The sequence below is a fragment of the Chanodichthys erythropterus genome, chromosome 16 (assembly GCF_024489055.1).
Source record: "Chanodichthys erythropterus isolate Z2021 chromosome 16, ASM2448905v1, whole genome shotgun sequence".
NCBI lineage: Eukaryota > Metazoa > Chordata > Actinopteri > Cypriniformes > Xenocyprididae > Chanodichthys > Chanodichthys erythropterus.
Genome location: NC_090236.1, coordinates 47,982,838 through 48,004,572, shown reverse-complemented (window position 1 = coordinate 48,004,572; position 21,735 = coordinate 47,982,838). Strand labels below are relative to the sequence as shown.

General features: G+C 39.2%; 1 protein-coding gene across 1 annotated transcript in view; it reads left to right on the top strand.

Moving 5' to 3' along the window:
* Window positions 1-21,092, top strand: part of mier1b (mesoderm induction early response 1b, transcriptional regulator) — a 233,968-nt gene extending 212,876 nt beyond the window's left edge. Inside the window, exon 10 of the mRNA XM_067362729.1 lies at window positions 20,656-21,092. Within this exon, the coding sequence (XP_067218830.1) occupies window positions 20,656-20,744 (89 nt within the window). The 3' untranslated portion in view covers window positions 20,745-21,092. The remainder of the gene's footprint in view (window positions 1-20,655) is intronic.
* The last annotated feature ends 643 nt before the right edge of the window (window positions 21,093-21,735 follow it).

The window sequence follows — 21,735 nt, the reverse complement described above, 5'->3', positions numbered from 1 at the left end:
GCCTAAAGTTAACGTCGTAGCGTGCCGACACATTCAGACAATGTGTACAAAGAGCGGACTATTACGCAATACGTTGCTGCTTTAAGAGCGTTAGCAGCCGCATGTGCATTCAGCCAAGTGGAGAGTGAAACGCTTTGTGATCATTTAATTGCAAATGTGTTGTTGACTATAGTAAAGGACAACTTACTATTAGAGGCGGATCTCACTCTAGAGAAAGAGATTACAATCACATGTCAAGTGGAAGCTGCAGTTAAAAATTTGTCATTATTCTCTAATTACACTGCTACTGCCATGAAGTCTGTACAAGCCATTAGTATGGATACTAAGTACGGCAGAGGGGGAAAAGGCATGTGCTCAACTAAGCAGTCACAGCCTGCTCAAAGACGATCGGACGATCGAAAACAAACAGCGACCGGCCAGCAACGTCGACGATGCTTCAGATGTGGATAAGACAAACATCTGGCAGTCGCGCTCGGGCTCAGTTCAAGACAACCATGCCTCGTGTGAGTACACCCTAAGAGAGGTGGTAGTTCCAGATGTGACTGTGCTCTGCGTAGATAACATTAAATAATCTGCTTTAGCCAATGATAAGATCACCTTTTAAGTGAATATTAAAGCACCAGGAGGTAATAAACATACAGTGGGTATGGAAAGTATTCAGACCCCCTTAAATTTTTCACTCTCTGTTATATTGCAGCCATTTGCTAAAATCATTTAAGTTCTTTTTTTTTTCCTCATTAATGTACACACAGCACCCCATATTGACAGAAAAACACAGAATTGTTGACATTTTTGCAGATTTATTAAAGAAAAACTGAAATATCACATGGTCCTAAGTATTCAGACCCTTTGCTGTGACACTCATATATTTAACTCAGGTGCTGTCCATTTCTTCTGATCATCCTTGAGATGGATCTACACATAGACATCATATAGGTAGACGCCCTATCGAACGCTATGCCTATTGGCACGGACGAGCCGTGGAGCCGCCATCTTAGACCGGTCGCCAGCTCCACTTAGTGTAACTTGTTTGTCAGGTGCAATGAGCTTTCAGCGCATTTAATTAATCATATCTCACTGAATACCTAACTGATTTTGACACGTTTTTTTTTTTTTTTTTTTTTTTTTTCTGCAAAGGTCATTCATGTAGCTATGATACAGGACACATTGTTCAGTGTATTTTAATGTTCATAGTAGGCTTAACTAGGGATGTCCAGATCCGATCATGTGATCGGAAATCGGGCCCGATCACGTGGTTTCAGACTCGATCGGAATCGGACGTTACCTCCCGATCAGGACTCGGATATGCATTAGGGGTGCGGTTCTCGGTAAAAAATCAAACCGTACTGTATGGTTTGTTTAAAATAGCAAAGTGGAAAACAGACAAACAGAGTTCAAATAATGTACGTTTCAGTCGATGGATGCGCAAAACGTTACAACAACGATAATCAAAAAGCGTGGACAAAACAGTCACTCTTTCTGCGAGTGCCGTCTGCTCTCATGTCTAGTCATTTACGCCGTCATCACCCGGGTGTTGATACAGGTGAGACCTGAACAGCACACGTTGCTATCTGTGTTTAAACTAACTCATTTAAGCCTTGCTGATTTAAACCTTCAAGAACAAGACGCGAAAGAGAACTCGCACGCGCTGTGAGAAGATTTGTGTGCGCTCATCCGAAGCGCGCACACGCTTATTCCAGTCAGCGCGCAAATACTGAGTTCTCTTTTACGTCTTGCACTTCAGCGGACAAATTCATACAAAAAATATTTAAAAATGCCCATCCTAGCGAGTATCCTAGCAAACATAGTCGGTTATGTCTTAGGTGAGCGTATATTAGTCGAGAAAGCGCATGTGGAACAGTATAGGTATGTACTGGATTGTGCATGTCTTAAAGGGAGAAAAACTATTCCTGCTGCCTGTTTTTAATGTTAAATAAAACAACAAATAACAAAGAAATCACTTACTGCTCTTGACTGAATAGTTTTTGTTACTTCAATAATGATTAATCTTTATTTATTTTATACAGTAAAGATAATATGCAGTGATATTTTATAATTTAATTACTTTATACATTTTCTGTATGTGAAAATGACTGTTAGATACCTGAAAAACCTGAAAAGCACTGTTCCTGGATCTGTTTTTTCGCTCTTCTTTATTCTTTTTCATGTATTATAGAAGTATCGGATCGGGACTCGGTATCGGTAGATACTCAAAATCAAATGACTCGGACTCGGACTCGAGGGCAAAAAAACGTGATCGGGACATCCCTAGGCTTAACAGTTATATAATATTCTGCTATATGATATAAAGTGACCAGACGTCCAAAATATGTGATGTAGGATATAAGGTAATTTATAAATCACACACTATAAATATGAGAAAGAAGCAGAAACGGATAGTTGCAGTAAAATAAGATATCTCATACTAACAGAAGTGGGAGGGGTAACTCGATTTGCGCTTTGCCGTGATATCACGTGCACAAACAAATGTCCGGTCGAACAATGTATGTATTAAATTCAGATTGGATTGTGTTGGTAGCCTAATAGGCACTAAACATTACCTAATGCTAAAAGTAAGTTTCGTGCATTGAGCGCATTCTAACAAGTGCTTCGAACTTCTTTCTGATCTGAATAGTAAGTTGTGTGGAAAACACTTGCGAGGTCCGACGGTTAAGCAGAGCGGTTAAGATAAAGGGGCTTGAATAATTAATAATCAATATAACCTGATGAAAAGATATTTATTGAATGTTATCCACATATTTCATCTGCAACAGCATTGTGAACTTTTATAACGATCCGTTTGGTCATTAACTTTTAAATGCATCATTATGCAAAGATGAGGAGAGTTCTCTGCATGAATGACCCATGACTGGCAGATCAACGTGCGACTACATTTCTCTCCGAAACGGTAGAAAAATAAATTTCAAATCTCAGTGCCCAGCGGCCAATAGGGCGTCTACCTATATGATGTCTATGATTCTACACCTTCATTTGAGTCCAGCTGTGTTTGATTATACTGATTGGACTTGATTAGGAAAGCCATACACCTGTCTATATAAGACCTTACAGCTCACATTGCATGCCAGAGCAAATGAGAATCATGAGGTCAAAGGAACTGCCTGAAGAGCTCAGAGACAGAATTGTGGCAAGGCACAGATCTGGCCAAGGTTACAAAAATTTTTTTTTGCTGCACTTAAGGTTCCTAAGAGCACAGTGGCCTCCATAATCCTTAAATGGAAGACGTTTGGGACGACCAGAACCCTTCCTAGAGCTGGCCGTCTGGCCAGACTGAGCTATCGGGGGAGAAGAGCCTTCGTGAGAGAGGTAAAGAAGAACCCAAAGATCACTGTGGCTGAGCTCCAGAGATGCAGTCAGGAGATGGGAGAAAGTTGTATAAAGTCAACCATCACTGCAGCCCTCCACCAGTCGGGGCTTTATGGCAGAGTGGCCCGACGGAAGCCTCTCCTCAGTGCAAGACACATGAAAGCCCGCATGGACGAAAACCTTCTCCAGAGTGCTCAGGACCTCAGACTGGGCCGAAGGTTTACCTTCCAACAAGACAATGACCATAAGCACACAGCTAAAATAACGAAGGAGTGGCTTCACAACAAATCCGTGACTGTTCTTGAATGGCCCAGCCAGAGCCCTGACTTAAACCCAATTGAGCATCTCTGGAGAGACCTAAAAATGGCTGTCCACCAACGTTTACCATCCAACCTGACAGAACTGGAGAGGATCTGCAAGGAGGAATGGCAGAGGATCCCCAAATCCAGGTGTGAAAAACTTGTTGCAACTTTCCCAAAAAGACTCATGGCTGTATTAGTTCAAAAGGGTGCTTCTACTAAATACTGAACAAAGGGTCTGAATACTTAGGACCATATGATATTTCAGTTTTTTCTTTTTTTAATAAATCTGCAAAAATGTCAACAATTCTGTGTTTTTCTGTCAATATGGGGTGCTGTTTGTACATTAATGAGAAAAAAAAAAGAACTTAAATGATTTTAGCAAATGGCTGCAATATAACAAAGAGTGAAAAATTTAAGGGGGTCTGAATACTATCCGTACCCACTGTATGTTACAACTGGTTGTGGATGGGGCCCGTCAGTTTCCATACTTTCAGAAGCTATGTCTAAGAAACACTTCGCACAATGCACATTGACTGAGCCCAAAATCAAACTTGTCACTTGCAAAAAGAACCTACCAGTTGTTGGCTGCTTATCAGCATTAGTGGGTGTATCAGCAAATGACAACGTAGTCCCCGCTACTTTTTATGTAGTGACTGTGAGATCTCCCTTGCTAGGGTTAGATTTGATTAGAATGCTGAACCTGGACATTGTAAGTGGAAAAGTAAAGACAATAGACAATGAATGTGAAATCTCACCTGCACCTTCTCAGACGACAGAACATTCCACAAGTCCTGTGTACACAGTGTCACCTGTATCTGCTACTCACCTCGGATGTGTGAAAGGATTCATCCACAAAGTCAAGTTATCCCTCAGGGGTCTGAGGATTTTTGGGGCCCTGGAGAAGTTTTGACATGCCCTGACATTTGTGCTTTTTTCAGTTGTTCATAAACATATTAATGACAAAAGTGTCATTACACTGTATTCAGCACAAACTAGGCTACAATAATATGTGAAGAACATGTATGTACATGTTTGTGTTTTTGAAGGAATAACGTTTATGCGTGTTTATTGAAAAAACAAAAACTTAAGTCACTGAAATAAGGCCAAACAAATATTAAAACTGTGTTCACAAGGATTCTGGGTATTGGAGGTTGTAGACTAGAGTTTTTGCTTCAGAATTAAGTAAAAATTATCCTTCCTACTCCTTCATATAAAAAAAAGAGAGATTTAAATTTTCTAAGACACTTTTGGTCAAGAAACAGTATGCATGGAGGCGTGAATCCTCATGTATAATGGGTGATTCTCACCTGAGAAGACAAAAGAATTGAATAATAATGACCTGAAATGACTTGCATATTAATGAGGCCTTTCAGTCAGGTAGGCTGTGAAAAAACCCTCTGTGATCATGCTCAGGACAAAAAAAACATGATTTTTGGGATCTCATGCATGCACGTATTATTGCACATGATGTGAAGAAAATTTTGTATAGGCCTATGTTAAATTACACTACCAGTCAAAAGATTGAACACATTGCCATTATAATGTTTTTAAAAGAAGTCTCAAGTCTCTAACCAAATAATGGTTTTCTATTTTAATATACTTTAAAATATAATGTATTTCTGTGATGCAAAGCGTCTGAACATTCCTACCTCTAGGACATTTCATATAGGCTACTATATTTGTTATATTATAGAGCCTAAATGTTGATGTGCAGTTGACAAACTATACATCATTAAAAAGATCTAAGACTCAAGCTTCACATTTTGACTCTTAAAATCTTATATTGACCATAATTTCTTAATATGCTTAAAAGCATACACATTTGGATAAATATTGATGGATTCTCATATGTTTATATCAATTTTCTATAAAGAGGAGTAATATTTATTATTCTATATTTATTGTCATCATTATGAGCGCTGGATGCTGTTTTTTTAATTAATACTTGAGCCGGAGGGCGCTCTGCCCCTTTTGTCCACAAATGCCTCAGTAAAAGAAGAGGCATATCATGTGACAATCAAGGAACAAACAGAGGCAAGAGATCGCTAAATATGGCTATTCAAAACACTTTTGAAGACAATAAATATACGTTTGAGATGACGAATGCATATTGACTGAATTTGTGTCTGAATAGCGCTCGCTCCGTGGGCGTGGCCGCATTAGCGGATAATGAGCTGAATCACAGACTTCTGACATGGCTCTCTTTTCATACAGATTACATAAACACAGAAGGTTTGTTTTCGATTTGACTTATATGTTTTAAAACCTGACATCTTAACGTTTTTTTAGACATAAGTGTAATTTTTTTGTCATTAGTATTCACTAAGTTACAAATCATTTTCTATGAACTATCAGATTGGACTTCGTTCAGAGGGAGACGAGAGATCAAGCATCATGTTAGTTTTCTTTATTTTACAAAAAGCACAACATTTTGTTTTTACTCTGAATGTACACAAATGAAAGAAGATATTCCACAGATTAAAATGGTGTATAACTCTTAATTGTATGTGCAACATTGACAGAGTATTTTGAGTCTCTTTCACACTGATAAGAAAAAAAACCACGCAAGCATTCCATTCCTGGGCCATGTAATTTTTTAAAGAAGGACTACACTACTGTGGTTGAGCCACTGAGGCAAATGCTCCGAGCTGATGCACAAACACCACTACAGTAGAGTAAAGAGACTGCCGATAGCTTTGATATGCTTAAGAGAATGCTGCTGGAGAACCCTGTTCTTGCAATTTATTATCCTTCCCTACCCACATTCATTACTACAGATGCCTCAGATTACGGCCTTGGTGCTATTCTGACACTGCTACATCCTGATGGTGTTGAACGCGTGATAGCTTTTGCATCCAGGATGCTATCAACGTCTGAGCGGAAATACTCAACTGTGGAGGAGGTGGCACTTGCATGTGTTTGTGCTGTAGAAAAGTGGAGAACGTATTTGTGGGGACATCGTTTTACTTTAATAACTGATCATCAGGCCCTTACCACTCTTCTCTCCACAAAGGCCATGTATAGAGCAGGCATGAGGGTAGCTTGTTGGTCTGCTAGGCTCCTGTGATTCCAATATGATGTTCAGTACCATCCAGGTAGTAAAAACTGTGTGGCAGATTGTCTCCCACGTATGCCATTGAGACATACAGACACCACTGCATCTATTGAACAGGATTTGATATCTGAAATTGCAGAAATTCAGCCGTTTCTGACTGCGTTGCCGCTAGTGGACTTTAAATCTGAATGCAAGGACTGTCCAGAGCTGTCACAGTTGCGCCAGACAATTCAGTCAGGTTGGCCTAAACTACAAAAGTCTGTCTCTAGTGACTTGCGTCTATACTCCCCTGTTAGACATTAGCTGGCTGTTAAATCTCCATTGATTTTCAGAGGGAATCGTTTGATTGTTCCTATTGCACTGCAGGAACGCCTCATCCATCTGGCACACGAGGGACATCAGGGGCTGGTGCGAACCAAACAGCGACTAAGAGAGTTGTATTGGTGGCCACGAATGGACGATCTTGTTCACACAATTCTATCTGCAAGTGTGACCTGCCAGGCCAGTGATAAATCGGCCAAAATATTCACAGCTCCAATTGACATAGTAAGACCTTTCGAGAGGGAGTTACTGACTGTAAGTTTGCAATAACTCTGATTGACTATTTTAACAAATGGCCAGAAGTTAGTCATCACAACAGACAATGGACCATAAAAAGGATAAAAGTGTGCTAGAAGATTTCGTTATGCTCCTTTGAAATGCCTTGTTTGAATGCATAAGAGTTCATTTAGATATGCTTATTTGAGATAAGTTTTTTGAGTAAATAAGACTTGAATAAGGTAATGATCTTATAAGAGAAGCAATTCTGTTTGTTGAGATGTTCTATTCATAGTAATTGCTTACTATAATACACGTAATTTATAACTGCACCACTAGGGGCTCTAGTGAGTTGTAAAAGTTGAAGTGTTAGTTGTACACCGCATGGAGTGTGTTCTGTTAAAAGGGTAAAAAAAAAAAAACAGTTACCCATGACCCGAAGTTAAAATTTAACAAACAAATCAATTCTGTAGTTAAAGCCAGTTTTCTGCAGCTTAGAGGACTTCGCAAGCTTAAAAATATTCTGAATTTTAGTGATTTGGAGACCGTTATTCATACATTCATCTCAGCCAGGTTGGACTGTTGTAACACTCTATACGCTGGAATAAATCAGTCCTCACTCTCATGCCTGCAGCTAGTACAGAATGCTGCGGCTTGTTTTTTTGACAGGGACAAAAAAGAGAGAACATATCACGCCTGTGTTAGCGTCACTTCACTGGTTACCTGTTCAATTCACAGTTGATTTTAATGTTTTAATATTTGTATTTAAATCACTTCATTTTCTTGCCCGTACTTATATTTCAGATCTATTCCATTCCTACTCTCCTGAGAGAACACTTAGATCTTCCATCCAGATGTTATTAAATGTCCCAAAATCTCGACTTAAATCCAAAGGTGACAGCTTTCTCAGTTCTTGGTCCAAAGCTCTGGAATTCCCTACTTTTGTCTATTAGACTATCCCCTACTCTATCCACATTTAAATCTTCTCTTAAAACATTTTTTTTTTTCCCTCAGGTATATGTTTAATTTGATAATATTTTAGTTTTAATTTTGTTTTATTTTGTATGGTCATGTTTTGTTTTAATTTTATTAATTTTTGTTCTGTTTTCTTTCGATATATTTAATTTGTATTTAAATTGTATTGTATAAGGATGTTTTTGTCTCGTATGTTGTGCAGCACTTTGGTCAGCATTTATGTTGTTTTAAAGGACTATGAAAATAAACAACCTCAGAGATGGACAGTATTTTAATTAAATGTATTTAAAGTATGTATTTAATTACTTTTGAGAAAAAATCTAATGTAATTTGTATTTTATATTTAAAATACTTAAAATACATTCAAATATGTTATTTTGTTCTCACATACAATAACTTTCATCACCAAGCTTAAAGATAGGGTAGGTCATTTTCGGAGAGGCTAGCAATAGTGAGCTAGCTTTGAAAGCATAAGAACCTACCCCCCATTCAGTCACGAGAGACAGCGTTAAACTACCTCATATCTCAAAGCACATAACATTACAATAATAAATATAGCTGCAAGCAGCAATTACGGGGCCAAGCACAAAAACGGCACAAGAAGCCAGCCAACATGGCCGTGAGCATCAGACCAACAGCAGCAGTGAGCAATTAGAAAAAAAAGTTATTAGCATTTTTGTCAAGTTTGTTATAACTTTTGAGCACAAGGTGGCGCTGGTCCGAAACTTCTCAGGCTGCTTCAGGGCATTGTCCTGATGACCCATACCAAATTAATGAATTTTGGTCAAACCCATCAGAAGTTATAAGCAAAAATAGCCATTTTTCATATCTCCACTCCAGTAGGTGGCGCTGCGCCGAAACACTGTATGATGCCTCAGGTCATGCTTGTGATGACACGTACCAAGTTTGGTCTGAATATGTCAAAGCATTGTAGAGATACAGCTTCAAGAGTAATTTTTGCATCATCTCTCAAATTCTTTGCTCCGGTATACGAAAACGGTTTGACTTATCAACTTGAAATCCATAACTTTTTGTCGGCATGGTCTGAAGATGATACGGTTCAATTTTGGTGAAAATCGGAGCAAAGGTCTAGGAGGAGTTTGAAAAAGTAGGTTTTTAAAGAAAAACAATATGGCGGACAGGAAGTTCAGCTGAATATGGCAAATTTGATATCTATGTTCTCAGCATGACCCAAGGAATCTATTGAGACCAGTTTCATTACAATCGGTAGATATTATCAAAAGTTATTAGCATTTTTGTCAATTTTGTTATAACTTTTGACCACAAGGTGGTGCTGGTCCGAAACTTCTCAGGCTCCTTCAGGGCATTGTCCTGATGAACCATACCAAATTTATGAATTTTGGTCAAACCCATCAGAAGTTATAAGCAAAAACAGCCATTTTTCATATCTCCACTCCAGTAGGTGGCGCTGTGCTGAAACATTGTATGATGCCTCAGGTCATGCTTGTGATGACACATACCAAGTTTGGTCTGAATATGATAAAGCATTGCAGAGATACAGCTTCAAGAGTCATTTTTGCATCATGCCTCAAATTCGTTGCTCTGGTATACGAAAACGGTTTGACTTATCGACTTGAAATCCATAACTTTTTGTCAGCATGGTCTGAAGATGATACGGTTCGATTTTGGTGAAAATCGGAGCAACGGTCTAGGAGGAGTTCGAAAAAGTAGGTTTTTAAAGAAAAACAATATGGCGGACAGGAAGTTCAGCTGACTATGGAAAGTTTGATATCTATGTTCTCAGCATGACCCAAGGAATCTACTGAAAACAGTTTCATTACAATCGGTTAATATAGTCAAAAGTTATTAGCATTTTTGTAAATTTTGTTATAACTTTTGACCACAAGGTGGCGCTGGTCCTAAACTTGGTATGCTCCTTCAGGGCATTGTGCTGATGACCCATACCGAGTTTCATAACGATACGCTAATGCGTTCGTAAAATACAGCATTTTAGCACCAAATTTAAAATGGCCGACGGCCAAAATGTCCAATATGGGAAAATTGGATATCATTCGACTCGGCATGATTCCCCGAATCCAACGAGACCAAATTCATGATTTTTGGCCAAACCCATCAGAAGTTATAAGTAAAAATAGCCATTTTTCATATCTCCGCACCACTAGGTGGCGCTGCGCCGAAACGCTGCATGTTGCCTCAGGTCATGCTTGTGATGACAGTTACCAAGTTTGGTCTGAATACGATAAAGCGTTGCGGAGATACAGCCTTATGTCTATTTTCGCAAGCACTACGTACAATTCGTTTGCGTGTTTTTCGAAAACGGTTTGAGAAATCAACTTGAATTCCATAACATTTTGTCGGCATGGTCTGAAGATGATCTGGTTCAATTTTCGTGAAAATTGGAGTAACGGCCTAGGAGGAGTTCGAAAAAGTACGTTTTTCAGAAAATTCAAAATGGCGGAAAAATTTTCATGACGGAAAATGACGTCATATGGTGCAATCGATTCGTCTTGACCCAAGGAATCAGAGGAAATCAGAGCCCTTATGGTTCAAAAGTTATTAACATAAACATAAGTGCAACTTTGGACAGCTGATGGCGCTAGAGGGATTGAGTTAGAGACTCCAAATTTGCTATGGACAAAGGTCAGACTGTCCTCTAACTGTGTGCCAAATTTCACAACTTTCCCGCAAGCGGTTCTATGGGCTGCCATAGACTTCAAGAGCGGAAGAAGAAGCGGAAGAATAATAATAAGCGTACGGAACGCCAACAATAACAATAGGTGCCTAAGCACCTTCGGTGCTTGGCCCCTAATTAACGTAAACAAATTAAAGGTCACTGATCTGTACCACCTGACTGCTGCAGATTAATTTTTTGACATTGATAGTGTTGATAGCCATCTGATTGTATCACGCATTCAAAGTAAATGAAAAGTGCTAATGCAGACGCCCCGTATGAACGCACCTAAAAGGTGGCTGCTGTTTTGGTTGCGGAGCTCGTGACTGACTTCTGTCTAACTCCGCATAGCATGAAAAGCGCTGATGAAGTTATAGATTAATCTATAACGTGAGATGGGCACCACCTTCTTTATTTGCACTTTAGTTCAGAGAGTCCCCTCAGTCGGATTTATAGGCTACAGCACATGAATTAATCCATTTGTACTGAAATATATGTGGCCGGTGAACTGGGAGAAGAATAGAGTGAGCTTTATAGTTACTTACACTATGTGTATCTCATATGAATAAACATCGGCAAATTATAGGCTATTTGAATGGATTGTTATTGCTGCTTCTATAGACATAAGTGTATATTTCATTGGCTGTTGCGTTGCGGCATGTGACACCACAGGATATCGAGTTGGCCAACAGCTCCAGATATTTAGCATGCTAGATATTTGTCTGGTGTCAGTGAGGTGTCGGCAAGCCTCTTTGGTGCGTCATTCAATAGTCAAGTCAAGTCACCTTTATTTATACAGCCTCCCTCTCCCACCTCCTCAATCAGTCAGTTCCTCAGCCCCATCTCTGCTGTAGTCCTTTAGCCCCTCTATATCTCCTAGTCAAGTCAAGTCACCTTTATTTATATAGCGCTTTTTACAATGCAGATTGGGTCAAAGCAACTTTACATTGATAACTGGTACAGCAGCTCTTAAAGAATCGTGTCAATGCAGGCAGATCAAAGCACTGTTGAATAAATGTCAAGAATACTGTTGAATATCAAATGTCAAGTTAAATGTCAAGTGTCCCCAACTAAGCAAGCCAAAGGCAACAGCGGCAAGGAACCCAAACTCCAACAGGTGACATCATGTGGCAAACAAGTGGCAAATAGGTGTTAAAAAAAAAACCTTGGGAGAAACCAGGCTTAGTCGGGGGGCCAGTTCTCCTCTGGCGAACAGTGCTTTGTTACGAATCAGGTTGATATCATAAGTCTGATAGGATCTCAACAATCAAAGTATTTATTTCAGTTCCATCCAGTTGAGGATCGTATTCATCATGCCGGTATGGACGGTTTGTTGAGGAACTGTGGCACTGGCTGTCGTGTCGATGAGGCCTTCACAATGGATGATCTAGTTGACTCGATCTCTGCTGATACTTCAGGGCTGCGTTGTGGTCGTGTCCAGTTGAGGATCGTATTCATCACGCCGGTGTGGACGGTCTGTTGAGAAACTGTGCTACTGGCTGTCATGTTGATGATGTCTTCACAATGGATGATCTAGTCGACCCGATCTCTGCTTATACTTCAGGGCTGCGTTATGGTCGTGTCAAGGCGCAGGTCCTTGGTCTCAGCTGGATACGGCCCGGATCCGGTTGACTACGGTAAACCTCAGGATAAACAGAAAGACTAATATTAGCGTAGATGCTATTCTTTTTCTGATGTAACGAGTACGTCTGTTATAGGAAGTGTTCCCGGTTCCGGCTGACCTAATTTATGCAGCCTAATAATCCTTTAACGGATTTGAAAATATAAATTGATAATGTGTTATGTGTATGTCAGGTTAAAGAGATGTGTTTTTAGTCTGGATTTGAGTGTGTCTGCATCCCGAACAATGCTAGGAAGATTGTTCCAGAGTTTGGGTGCCAAATAGGAGAAGGATCTACCGCCTGTGGTTGATTTTGATATTCTAGGTAATATCAGCTGGCCTGAATTCTGAGATCGCAATAAACATGAAGGATTATAATGATTTAAGAGCTCGCTCAGGTACTGGGGAGCTAAACCATTTAGTGCTTTGTAAGTAATTAGCAAGATTTTAAAATCTATACGATGTTTAACAGGAAGCCAATGCAGTGATGACAGAACTGGGCTAATATGTTCATACTTCCTAGTTCTAGTAAGAACTCTAGCTGCTGCATTTTGTACGAGCTGTAGTTTATTTATCAAGCGAGAGGAACAACCACCCAGTAGAGCGTTACAGTAATCTAGCCTTGAGGTCATGAACGCATGAACTAACTGTTCTGCATTTTTCTTTGAGAGCATATATCGTAGTTTAGATATATTTTTAAGATGGAAGAATGCGTTTTTTCAGATGCTAGTAATATGGCCTTCAAATGAAAGATTGGTATCAAAGAGCACACCCAGGTTCCTAGCTGACGACGAAGACTTAACAGAGCAGCCATCAAGTGTTAGACAGTATTCTAGGTTATTGCGTGAAGTAGTTTTCGGTCCAAAAATTAGAATCTCTGTTTTTTCTGAATTTAGTAGTAGGAAATTACTGGTCATCCAGTTTTTTATATCAGCTATACATTCTGTTAATTTAGTGAATTGGTAAGTTTCACCAGGGCGTGAAGAGTATCATCAGCGTAACAATGAAAACTTACGCCATGCTTCCTAATGATATCTCCCAAGGGTAGCATGTACAGAGTGAAAAGCAACAGTCCTAGTACTGAGCTTCGTGGTATTCCATATTTAACTTGTGATTGATATGACATCTCATCGTTTACTACTACAAACTGATAACGGTCAGATAAGTATGATTTGAACCATGCCAATGCAATTCCACTAATGCCAACATAGTTTTCGAGTCTATTTAGAAGAATATTGTGATCAATAGTGTCAAATGCAGCACTAAGATCCAGTAACACTAATAGAGAGATACAACCATGATTGTAGTTGTGTAAAGTAGTTTACACATAAAGATTGGCGAGCGCTGATCACCCGCTGATTTTCCCCCGATCACAGCCCGACCTGTCGGCGAGCTCATTAACTTGCAAATCGGGCCTAAAATCCTGTAGTGTAAACTTGCCATTACTTGTATCTAACTCCACTGTTTCTCTCACACTTCATGATTGTGTGTAAATTTTGTTTGTATTTTTGTATTTTCAAATTACAAATTACTTGTATTTTAAATACATTTTTTCAGGAGTATTTTGTATTTTATTTAAATACATTTGATGAGTAAGTATTTGTAATTTGTAACTAAATACTTTTTGATGCATTTGTGCCCATCTCTGCTTGACCTAAACTTGACCATGACCATATGCAGACGATGTAACTGATAATTAGGAATTCAAATGATGATGAAAATATAATTTCATGTTTGAATATTTCATGTTTGAATACCTCTGCACGAATAAATTGGGAAAAATGTACTTATTTGTTGATGGGAGACTGGCATAGTACAGGACCTCCTCAGTTGCCAAAGCAGTGTAAATTGGCCCAGGATGGTTTATAAGTTCTTGCCATTTGTTTTGGAACTGACCAGTACATGGATAAGAACTGGTTGACCGGGATAAGAGTGGTTGACCGGGTTATTGGTAAAATTCAAAAGCGGAAGTGGATTCTCCAACAGCTATCATATAGAGGGAGATGCCTGGTAATTAATAATCTGGCATCCCACTAAAGAACTGCTTTTAAAGGTTCAAAGGGCAATTGTCGATTTCTTTTGGAATGGCCATCATTGGCTTCCTCCTGGGGTGCTTTATCTTCCCATTACAGAGGGAGGTCCAAGGCCTTATACATGTCAAATCAAAAATTGCAGCAATGAGACTACAAACATTGCAAAAACTGCTGTACTGCTCTTATGGTATGCCTTGGATTGATTATTGTTTGATAAAGAGTTATTTTTAATTGAGAAGCCATATGTTGAAAATGTGCATTGTTCTCTTTTTAAATTCTATGTATCAATTTTTCGATCATGGTGTTTGTTCAAATTTTCAAGATTGGGCGATGAAAATTATGAATGTGCAGAACCTTTGTTTTTTAATCCTTTTTTTTAATATACAACCTCCATTATCAGGTTCTGTAATTAAAACGTTTTTGAATGCTGGAATAACTAGAGTTATGGACTTGCTTGATATAACAAGAGGTCAGTGGTGAATGGCTCAGTCACTTGCTGATGAGGTTGGGATTAAGTCAGTAAGAATAATGGAAGGGGTAGTCAAAAACTTTAAAGCTTGTTTCCCCCAGGTATTCACCTCATTTGTAGATTCTGCTTTATTTAATGGCTTATCATTTGAGACTTTTCCGGCATTAAAAGCTGTCCCAAAAAAATTATAAAATTGAAAAGAATACTAAAGTTTTTTTTGCTAAAGGGGTTTGAATGTTTGGATTTCCAAAGTATGGGGAAGAAAACGGTCTATCATATTTGTGCTAAATTTGTGCACTTTGGACATTTGAACAAAGAGAATAGATACTAAATAAAGAACTTAACTTTCTGTGCCAAGAGATGTGAATCCCTCATGGAGGCTTTTGTACAACCCCTATTGTTTTTCTAAGGAGATTTTTTTTTTCAACATCCAGGGCATTTTGGGGGACTTAACATGCTCAAAAACTCTTGAAAACTGGCACAAACATTGGAATCTTCTGCCATTAGAACGCCGCAGAGGCTGGGACCCAGGCGTGGCACAGGGGCTCTACGGCGCCCCCTTGAATGGGGTTCGAAAACTTGGTCCGTATATCAAACGCGCTTGCATGTGTTAGTGTGAAACTCAGTACACATATAGACCTCATCAGGCCTAACAACTCTCCTGCTCTAAGTTATACTGCAGCTTAACACCAATGTTCTTTTACTCAGGAAGGAAGAGGACAGGGTCGGCTTTGACTATTGGCTGCTTTTATTAACACAAAAATAAGGAATAACAAAAAAGGTGCAAACCAGCACAAAAACAATCATCAAAATAAATATCCGGCTTTCCAAAAGCGTCGGGGAGTACAGCAGCCTAGTCCTTCTCTCTCTCGCTCGGTCCTGTTTCTCCTGGTGTTTTATACTCTCTCCACGCCAATTACTGAAACAAGAGACAGGTGTTTGTTATTTGCGCCCCCCTTGCCACACACTCTTTGGGCATGCAAAAAATGGAGGCCGTAATTAAAAGGAGCCTACCAAATAGGATTTGATATGAAATTAAACAGAGATTATATATTTCCTCACAAGCATGGAACATACCTATATTGAGCCACACAGTTGAGAAAAATCTACCCAACACAATCCAACGAGAAGTGTACTATGGAAGAAACCCTTTAACTTTAAAGCAGAGGGGTACAACAAACGTCACCTACTACCAAAGGGGCCCAAAGACCTGAAAGACCTGTGGCACTGTTAAGTCTATGTGAGCAAACACATAATACTAACAACAGAGCTAAAAAGCTGCTAGAAACTAGAAGGAGGCTGAATAACAAATCCTACATCTTCAAAGTTATGTAGCAAATAATAACTGTTGCAAGATCACCAACAGGGAGCTAGAATAAACACCAAATTAACTGAAATGTTTCTAAAATTAACCTGAGTATGCAAACCAGCAGGTGAAGCACTCAGTGACAACATTCTACAAAGAAAAGTCACCATTGTAAGAAAAAATGATGAGGAAGTTTATTGCAGCGTAGCAGTGACAAAGTACACATAGCACCTTAGGTTCATCGGAGTCGGAATGAACCCAGAACATCCAAATCTCAAACCTTTTATCCTATCTACAGTTTACCACTCTTGATGTAAATGTGGTTTCTCATGTTTTACCAGCTGTGGTCTGTATGTTAATGTTAATGTTAAGTTGTGACACCTCATTGTCTGAGATAGTTCTCTGTGTCCCACACACATTCCCATTCTACAATTGATTACCATTTGCTCAGGATTTGATCAACCAAATAGTACATAAACAATATACCAGTTGACTTTCTTCTTCTCTATGATAATTAAGCCATTTTGGGGATGAGCTCATGCTAAAATATACTTTGGAGTGGAAATTGGGTCGAGGCAGACTCCAATTTCTTACACCATGCTAATAATAGAGGCCGAAAAAGGCCTACCCATAATAGCAAAAGCTGACCTGTGGCAGCAACAAGTAAGCTCACATAAATGTATTTAGATGTAGGGCAGTGGTGATAGAACTTAAAAAAGCAGAAAACTTTGAATGCACATGCCATCCTATATATATATGCGCTTTGTTTGGTGGCCCGAAGAGTGAGATCCATGGTCTGGCACCGTTCTTCTACCGCTTCAGGGGATAAACCTTGCCCCTGATCCAGATCTTTGAGCAGATAAGCCTGCAACACTGCCATCGTGTGCAGGCCTGGAAGGAGCAGCTCTTCCACAGCCATCTCCTGCTCCCTAGGGCTAGCAGCCAGAAGAGCACTGGCTCCTGGATCCAACAATGTCAATGATATGACATCGTCATCATCCAAGAGCACGTCCTCATCAGCCACTGCTGGAGGCTGAGAAAGGTTCACCCCTCTCTCAAACTCCGCGGCAAGCTCCACCTGCGAGCCCCATGATTGCAGCCACCACTCTGCCAGAGCATGAGTGGGGCCAGAACCACCAGGCACAGGCGCCGGTGCCTCTCCCCTCGGGAAGAGGGCCAGACAAGAACGGAGCGTCTTCATTGGGAGACGCTCACATTTGACACAGACAGCACCCTCGAGCACCGTCTGTGCGTGCTCTTCGCCCAAACAGAAGACGCAAAGGTTGTGCGTGTCCTCCGGTGTCAGAAACCGCAGACACAGGTCAGCACACTTCCTAAAGCGCTTTTTCTTGCAAACATTCTCAGAAGACATGTTTACCAAATGCTTTCTTACCATTTGTTGAAACAATGGCTAGACAAAGAGAAAAGACAAAGAGATACTGGCTGTTCCACAAGGTGCTCCTTTTATACTTCTGGGGTCGCGCCCTATTACGTCATGGGCTGTCGCCCGCCAATAGGATTGGAGTTTGTTGACATTTGGCTTTCGACATCGAGTCGCATGGACGTTCCTCATTGCATTGAAGTGAACGCAGAGTTGAGTTCCCTTTCAAAAGGGAACTACTTTTCAACAATATCTAGTCATGGGCAATTTCAGAACATTGCATTGAAGCTTCACAAATCTTTTGATTCGAATCAGTGGTTCGGAGCGCAAGAGTCACATGATTTCAGCAGTTTGGCAGTTTCATAGGCGAGCCGAACCACTGATTCGAAACAAAAGATTTGTGAAGCTTGTGAAGCCAGACTTGATTGTTTTTATTGTTTTAAATATAATTTTATTGTTGTTATTATTGTTGTTGTTGTTTCTGATCACTCACTTGTTCATTTGTGTCTTTCTGAAATACGTAAATCCCAGTAGTGCCTATTGGCACTGTAATACAGCTGTACTAGAAGATACAATTTTTAAAGACATCTTTGTATCCTTTTGGAAAAGTCATAAAAATACAAAATAATGATTTTATGTCTTTACAACAGTGGTGGGACTTTGGAAAAAGTTGAAACAAAACAGTTGTCAATTTAATTGTTATGTTACTAAAGTCAGTGAAAGCTCTGGAGTCTGAGGTAGAAGAACTGTGTTAACTAACCTGCTTGGGGTTCCAGCATAAGGGGCTTTGAGTAATGCAGTGTTGGAAGCAGATATCTCCCTGGGTGAACTTTGCAAAGTATGCTATAACAGTTCCAGCAAACTGTTACCTGTCTTCTTTGCTTAGAGTAAGTTGTAATTTTACTCCCTGCCATTAGAGGGCACTAGGGAGTCCTTATCAGGGAGATTTCTTTAGGTCAGAGACTAAAAGGAAGGAGGAAGTGTGAGTAACCCTGCGTTCCATTTGGAAGGGCTCATCCCTATGCCCTAATCCCTTCAAAGGGTTTACCCTTCAGAGTGAGAGCTTCGAAGGGATGAAGGGTGCAGGGGTAAAAAAAACAATTTTTTTGGAGCACACTTCAGCATCATCTTAATGAGACAATCAAGGAGGCGCTTTCGTCTTTTTTCCCCTGGTTTACTCTTTGTATTAATAGGCATTAATTTACTGTAGTAACATTATAAGCTACTGCTAGTCTTTTACGTTAAATATAATGTATATTGTGTCTATGTATTTGAAACATTTGAATGGACTGGTAATGGGAGCTGTAAATTATTTTTGTTGAAGTACAATGTCATTTTGACCATAATAATATACCAAATCTAACTTGTATGAATATTGTAGTATAGAAAAATATTATACATACATTTATAGGTAAGGTCAAACTCCTAACCTTTCTGTACCTATTCTGTGACGTCAAACAATTTCCCTGCATTCCGAAGGGCCCTTTGAAGTGGCCAGTTTTGAGCAATTTGTTTTGGAACGACCCTTCAGTATGGCGGCCATGATTGTTTTCACTCCGAAGTGCCCTTCGGAGGGCAATATATCCCGTTTGGAACACACCGTAAGAGATACCTGTTAGCTGGGAGTGTTTGCTCTCTCCTTGCTTTCATCTTGGAAACCCTTGTTGAGGAACATTTATGTTCTACATCTCAGTGGCTACGTTTACATGCACCCAAATAATCCATTTGTAATCTGATTGACGGCTCAATCGGACTGAAAAACGTTCATGTAAACACCTTAATCAATCCGATTGAGCTCGATCCAAATTAAATTTCGATCGAATTGGAAGGGGTGGTTTATTTCTTTTCTAATCCGATCCAACAGCAAAAAATTACCATGTAAACGCTTGAATTCGACTACTTTCTCAATCGTATTCAGAAGTCTCAGGGGCACATGCAGTGCAATGTTGACACGCATTACGCAGTGCGCAAGTTCACGTTCATGTCTTTAGTTGTAAAGATGTATGCCAACAGGCAGTGGTGTAGCTGCATCCCTTCGTCATAATATTGGAAATATTTCCATTTTAAAACAAGAAGGGGAGCCAATGGATATCACACAAGAAGCAACGTGCAAACTGCGCAAGAGTTATGCCGGTGAAAAAGTCTCAACCTCGGTCAGTGTTTACTAGAGAAATTGAAAGTAAAATGTGACGGAGCTGTCTGACACTGCAATAACGGAGCATATTCTCTCAGAGCCGAATTTCAACATAATATGCTGATAACGGTATATAACTGTCTTAATTTATTCCATTATTTCTCTTGTGGCCATACATATAGGCTAGTGAAACAAATGAGAATAATAGTATTTCATGTTAAACAGGTTTTTTTTTTTTTTTTTTTTAAGTCGGTTCTTGAAGTAAAGCTGCACTTAATTCCATTGATGAGTGCGGTGTTAGGAAATATTATAGCCTACACTCTTAATAATTTTAATTACATGCCTATAATTCATTGTATAATAGACTTAAAAAAAAAATGTTTAAAACATTTTCAAAGAGAGCTAATAGCCTAATCTTTTATTATCCTTTTATTATTAATTTAATAATAAAAGAAGCCAAACCTAATATTTACAATAATAGACTAGAAGAATGTAACAATCATCGTCTGTCGACACATCCCGGGTTACCACAAGTGTGATTGATATGACGTCACACGTGCAGATCGGAATATATAATATTAAATATTATAATATAATAATAATATTATATATCCGATTATATATAGTCGGAATGTATATAAAACACATATAAACAGATATTCAAATCAGATTACAATGTTAAGATACATGTAAACAGATCTGCTTTCGGATTCAATTCATTCGGATTGATGAAAATTGGTGCATGTAAACGTAGCCAATGTGAGTTTATTGGTTTCTTTATCCTTATCAGAGGTTTTATAGTGGAAAATGTATTTTGTTTGCTGAACCTCATGTTGTATTGTTTGTTTTGTTGTGTTTTGTCCAGAGGTGTTTTGTATCTACTTGATTTTGAGGACATCTCATCTGGTTCAAGACTTTGACTTCTTGTTCTCCTCAATTTGGGATTATATCTGAACTCCTTTAAAAACTGTGGATTAACTTTTGATGGGTGAAATTCGATCTCATTCTTTGTAACATCCTAACATCTACAATGGAGTGATGAACCAAGGACATTTGTGGTAACTCTGGACTTTAATATTGGGTGGACACTTAAAGGGTTTTGCTTCCAAATGTGAAAGGTTGTTAATTCTGCTATATGTACTTTTGTCATGACTTTTGTGGTGTTCTGAAATTGTATACCTTTCTGAAAAGGGAAATATAATGTAGTATTAAGTGGGCAGTTCTTACCCTTCTGCCTAAAAAAGGCGACCTGCAGCTCATAAAAAAACTGGAGACCCGTGTCCCTGCTTCAGACTTACTGTATTCCTGACAGGTTGATTTCTGATAATATTGTTCTCATTCAATACTTGTTAAAAATCTCTAAACTTTTTGGTCTTAAAATGGGAATTGTTTCTATTGATCAGGAAAAAGCTTTTGACCATGTTGAACACAAATATTTATGGCAAACATTACTTTTGGTTTTACTCCTGGTTTTATCAATAAATTCAAGACTTAGACAGAATTAGACAGGGCTGTGCCCTGTCTGGTATGTTATATTCTCTGGCTTTTGAACCTTTATTACATAAACTTAGAACTGTTTTACAGGGTGTGATTTTTACCAGGGTGCAATATACACTATATTGCCAAAAGTATTGGGACACCCCTCCAAATCATTGAATTCAGGTGTTCAAACATTTGTGAAAGAATGGGTCACTCTCAGGAGCTCAGTGAATTCAAGCGTGGTACCGTGATAGGTTGCCACCTGTGCAATAAGTCCATTTGTGAAATATCCTCACTACTAAATATTCCACGGTCAACTGTTAGCGGTATCATAACAAAGTGAAAGCAATTGAAAACAACAGCAACTCAGCCACGATGTGGTAGGCCACGTGAAATCACAGAGCGGGCTCAGCGCATGCTGAAGCGCACAGTGCGAGGAAGTTGACAACTTTCTGTAGAGTCAATA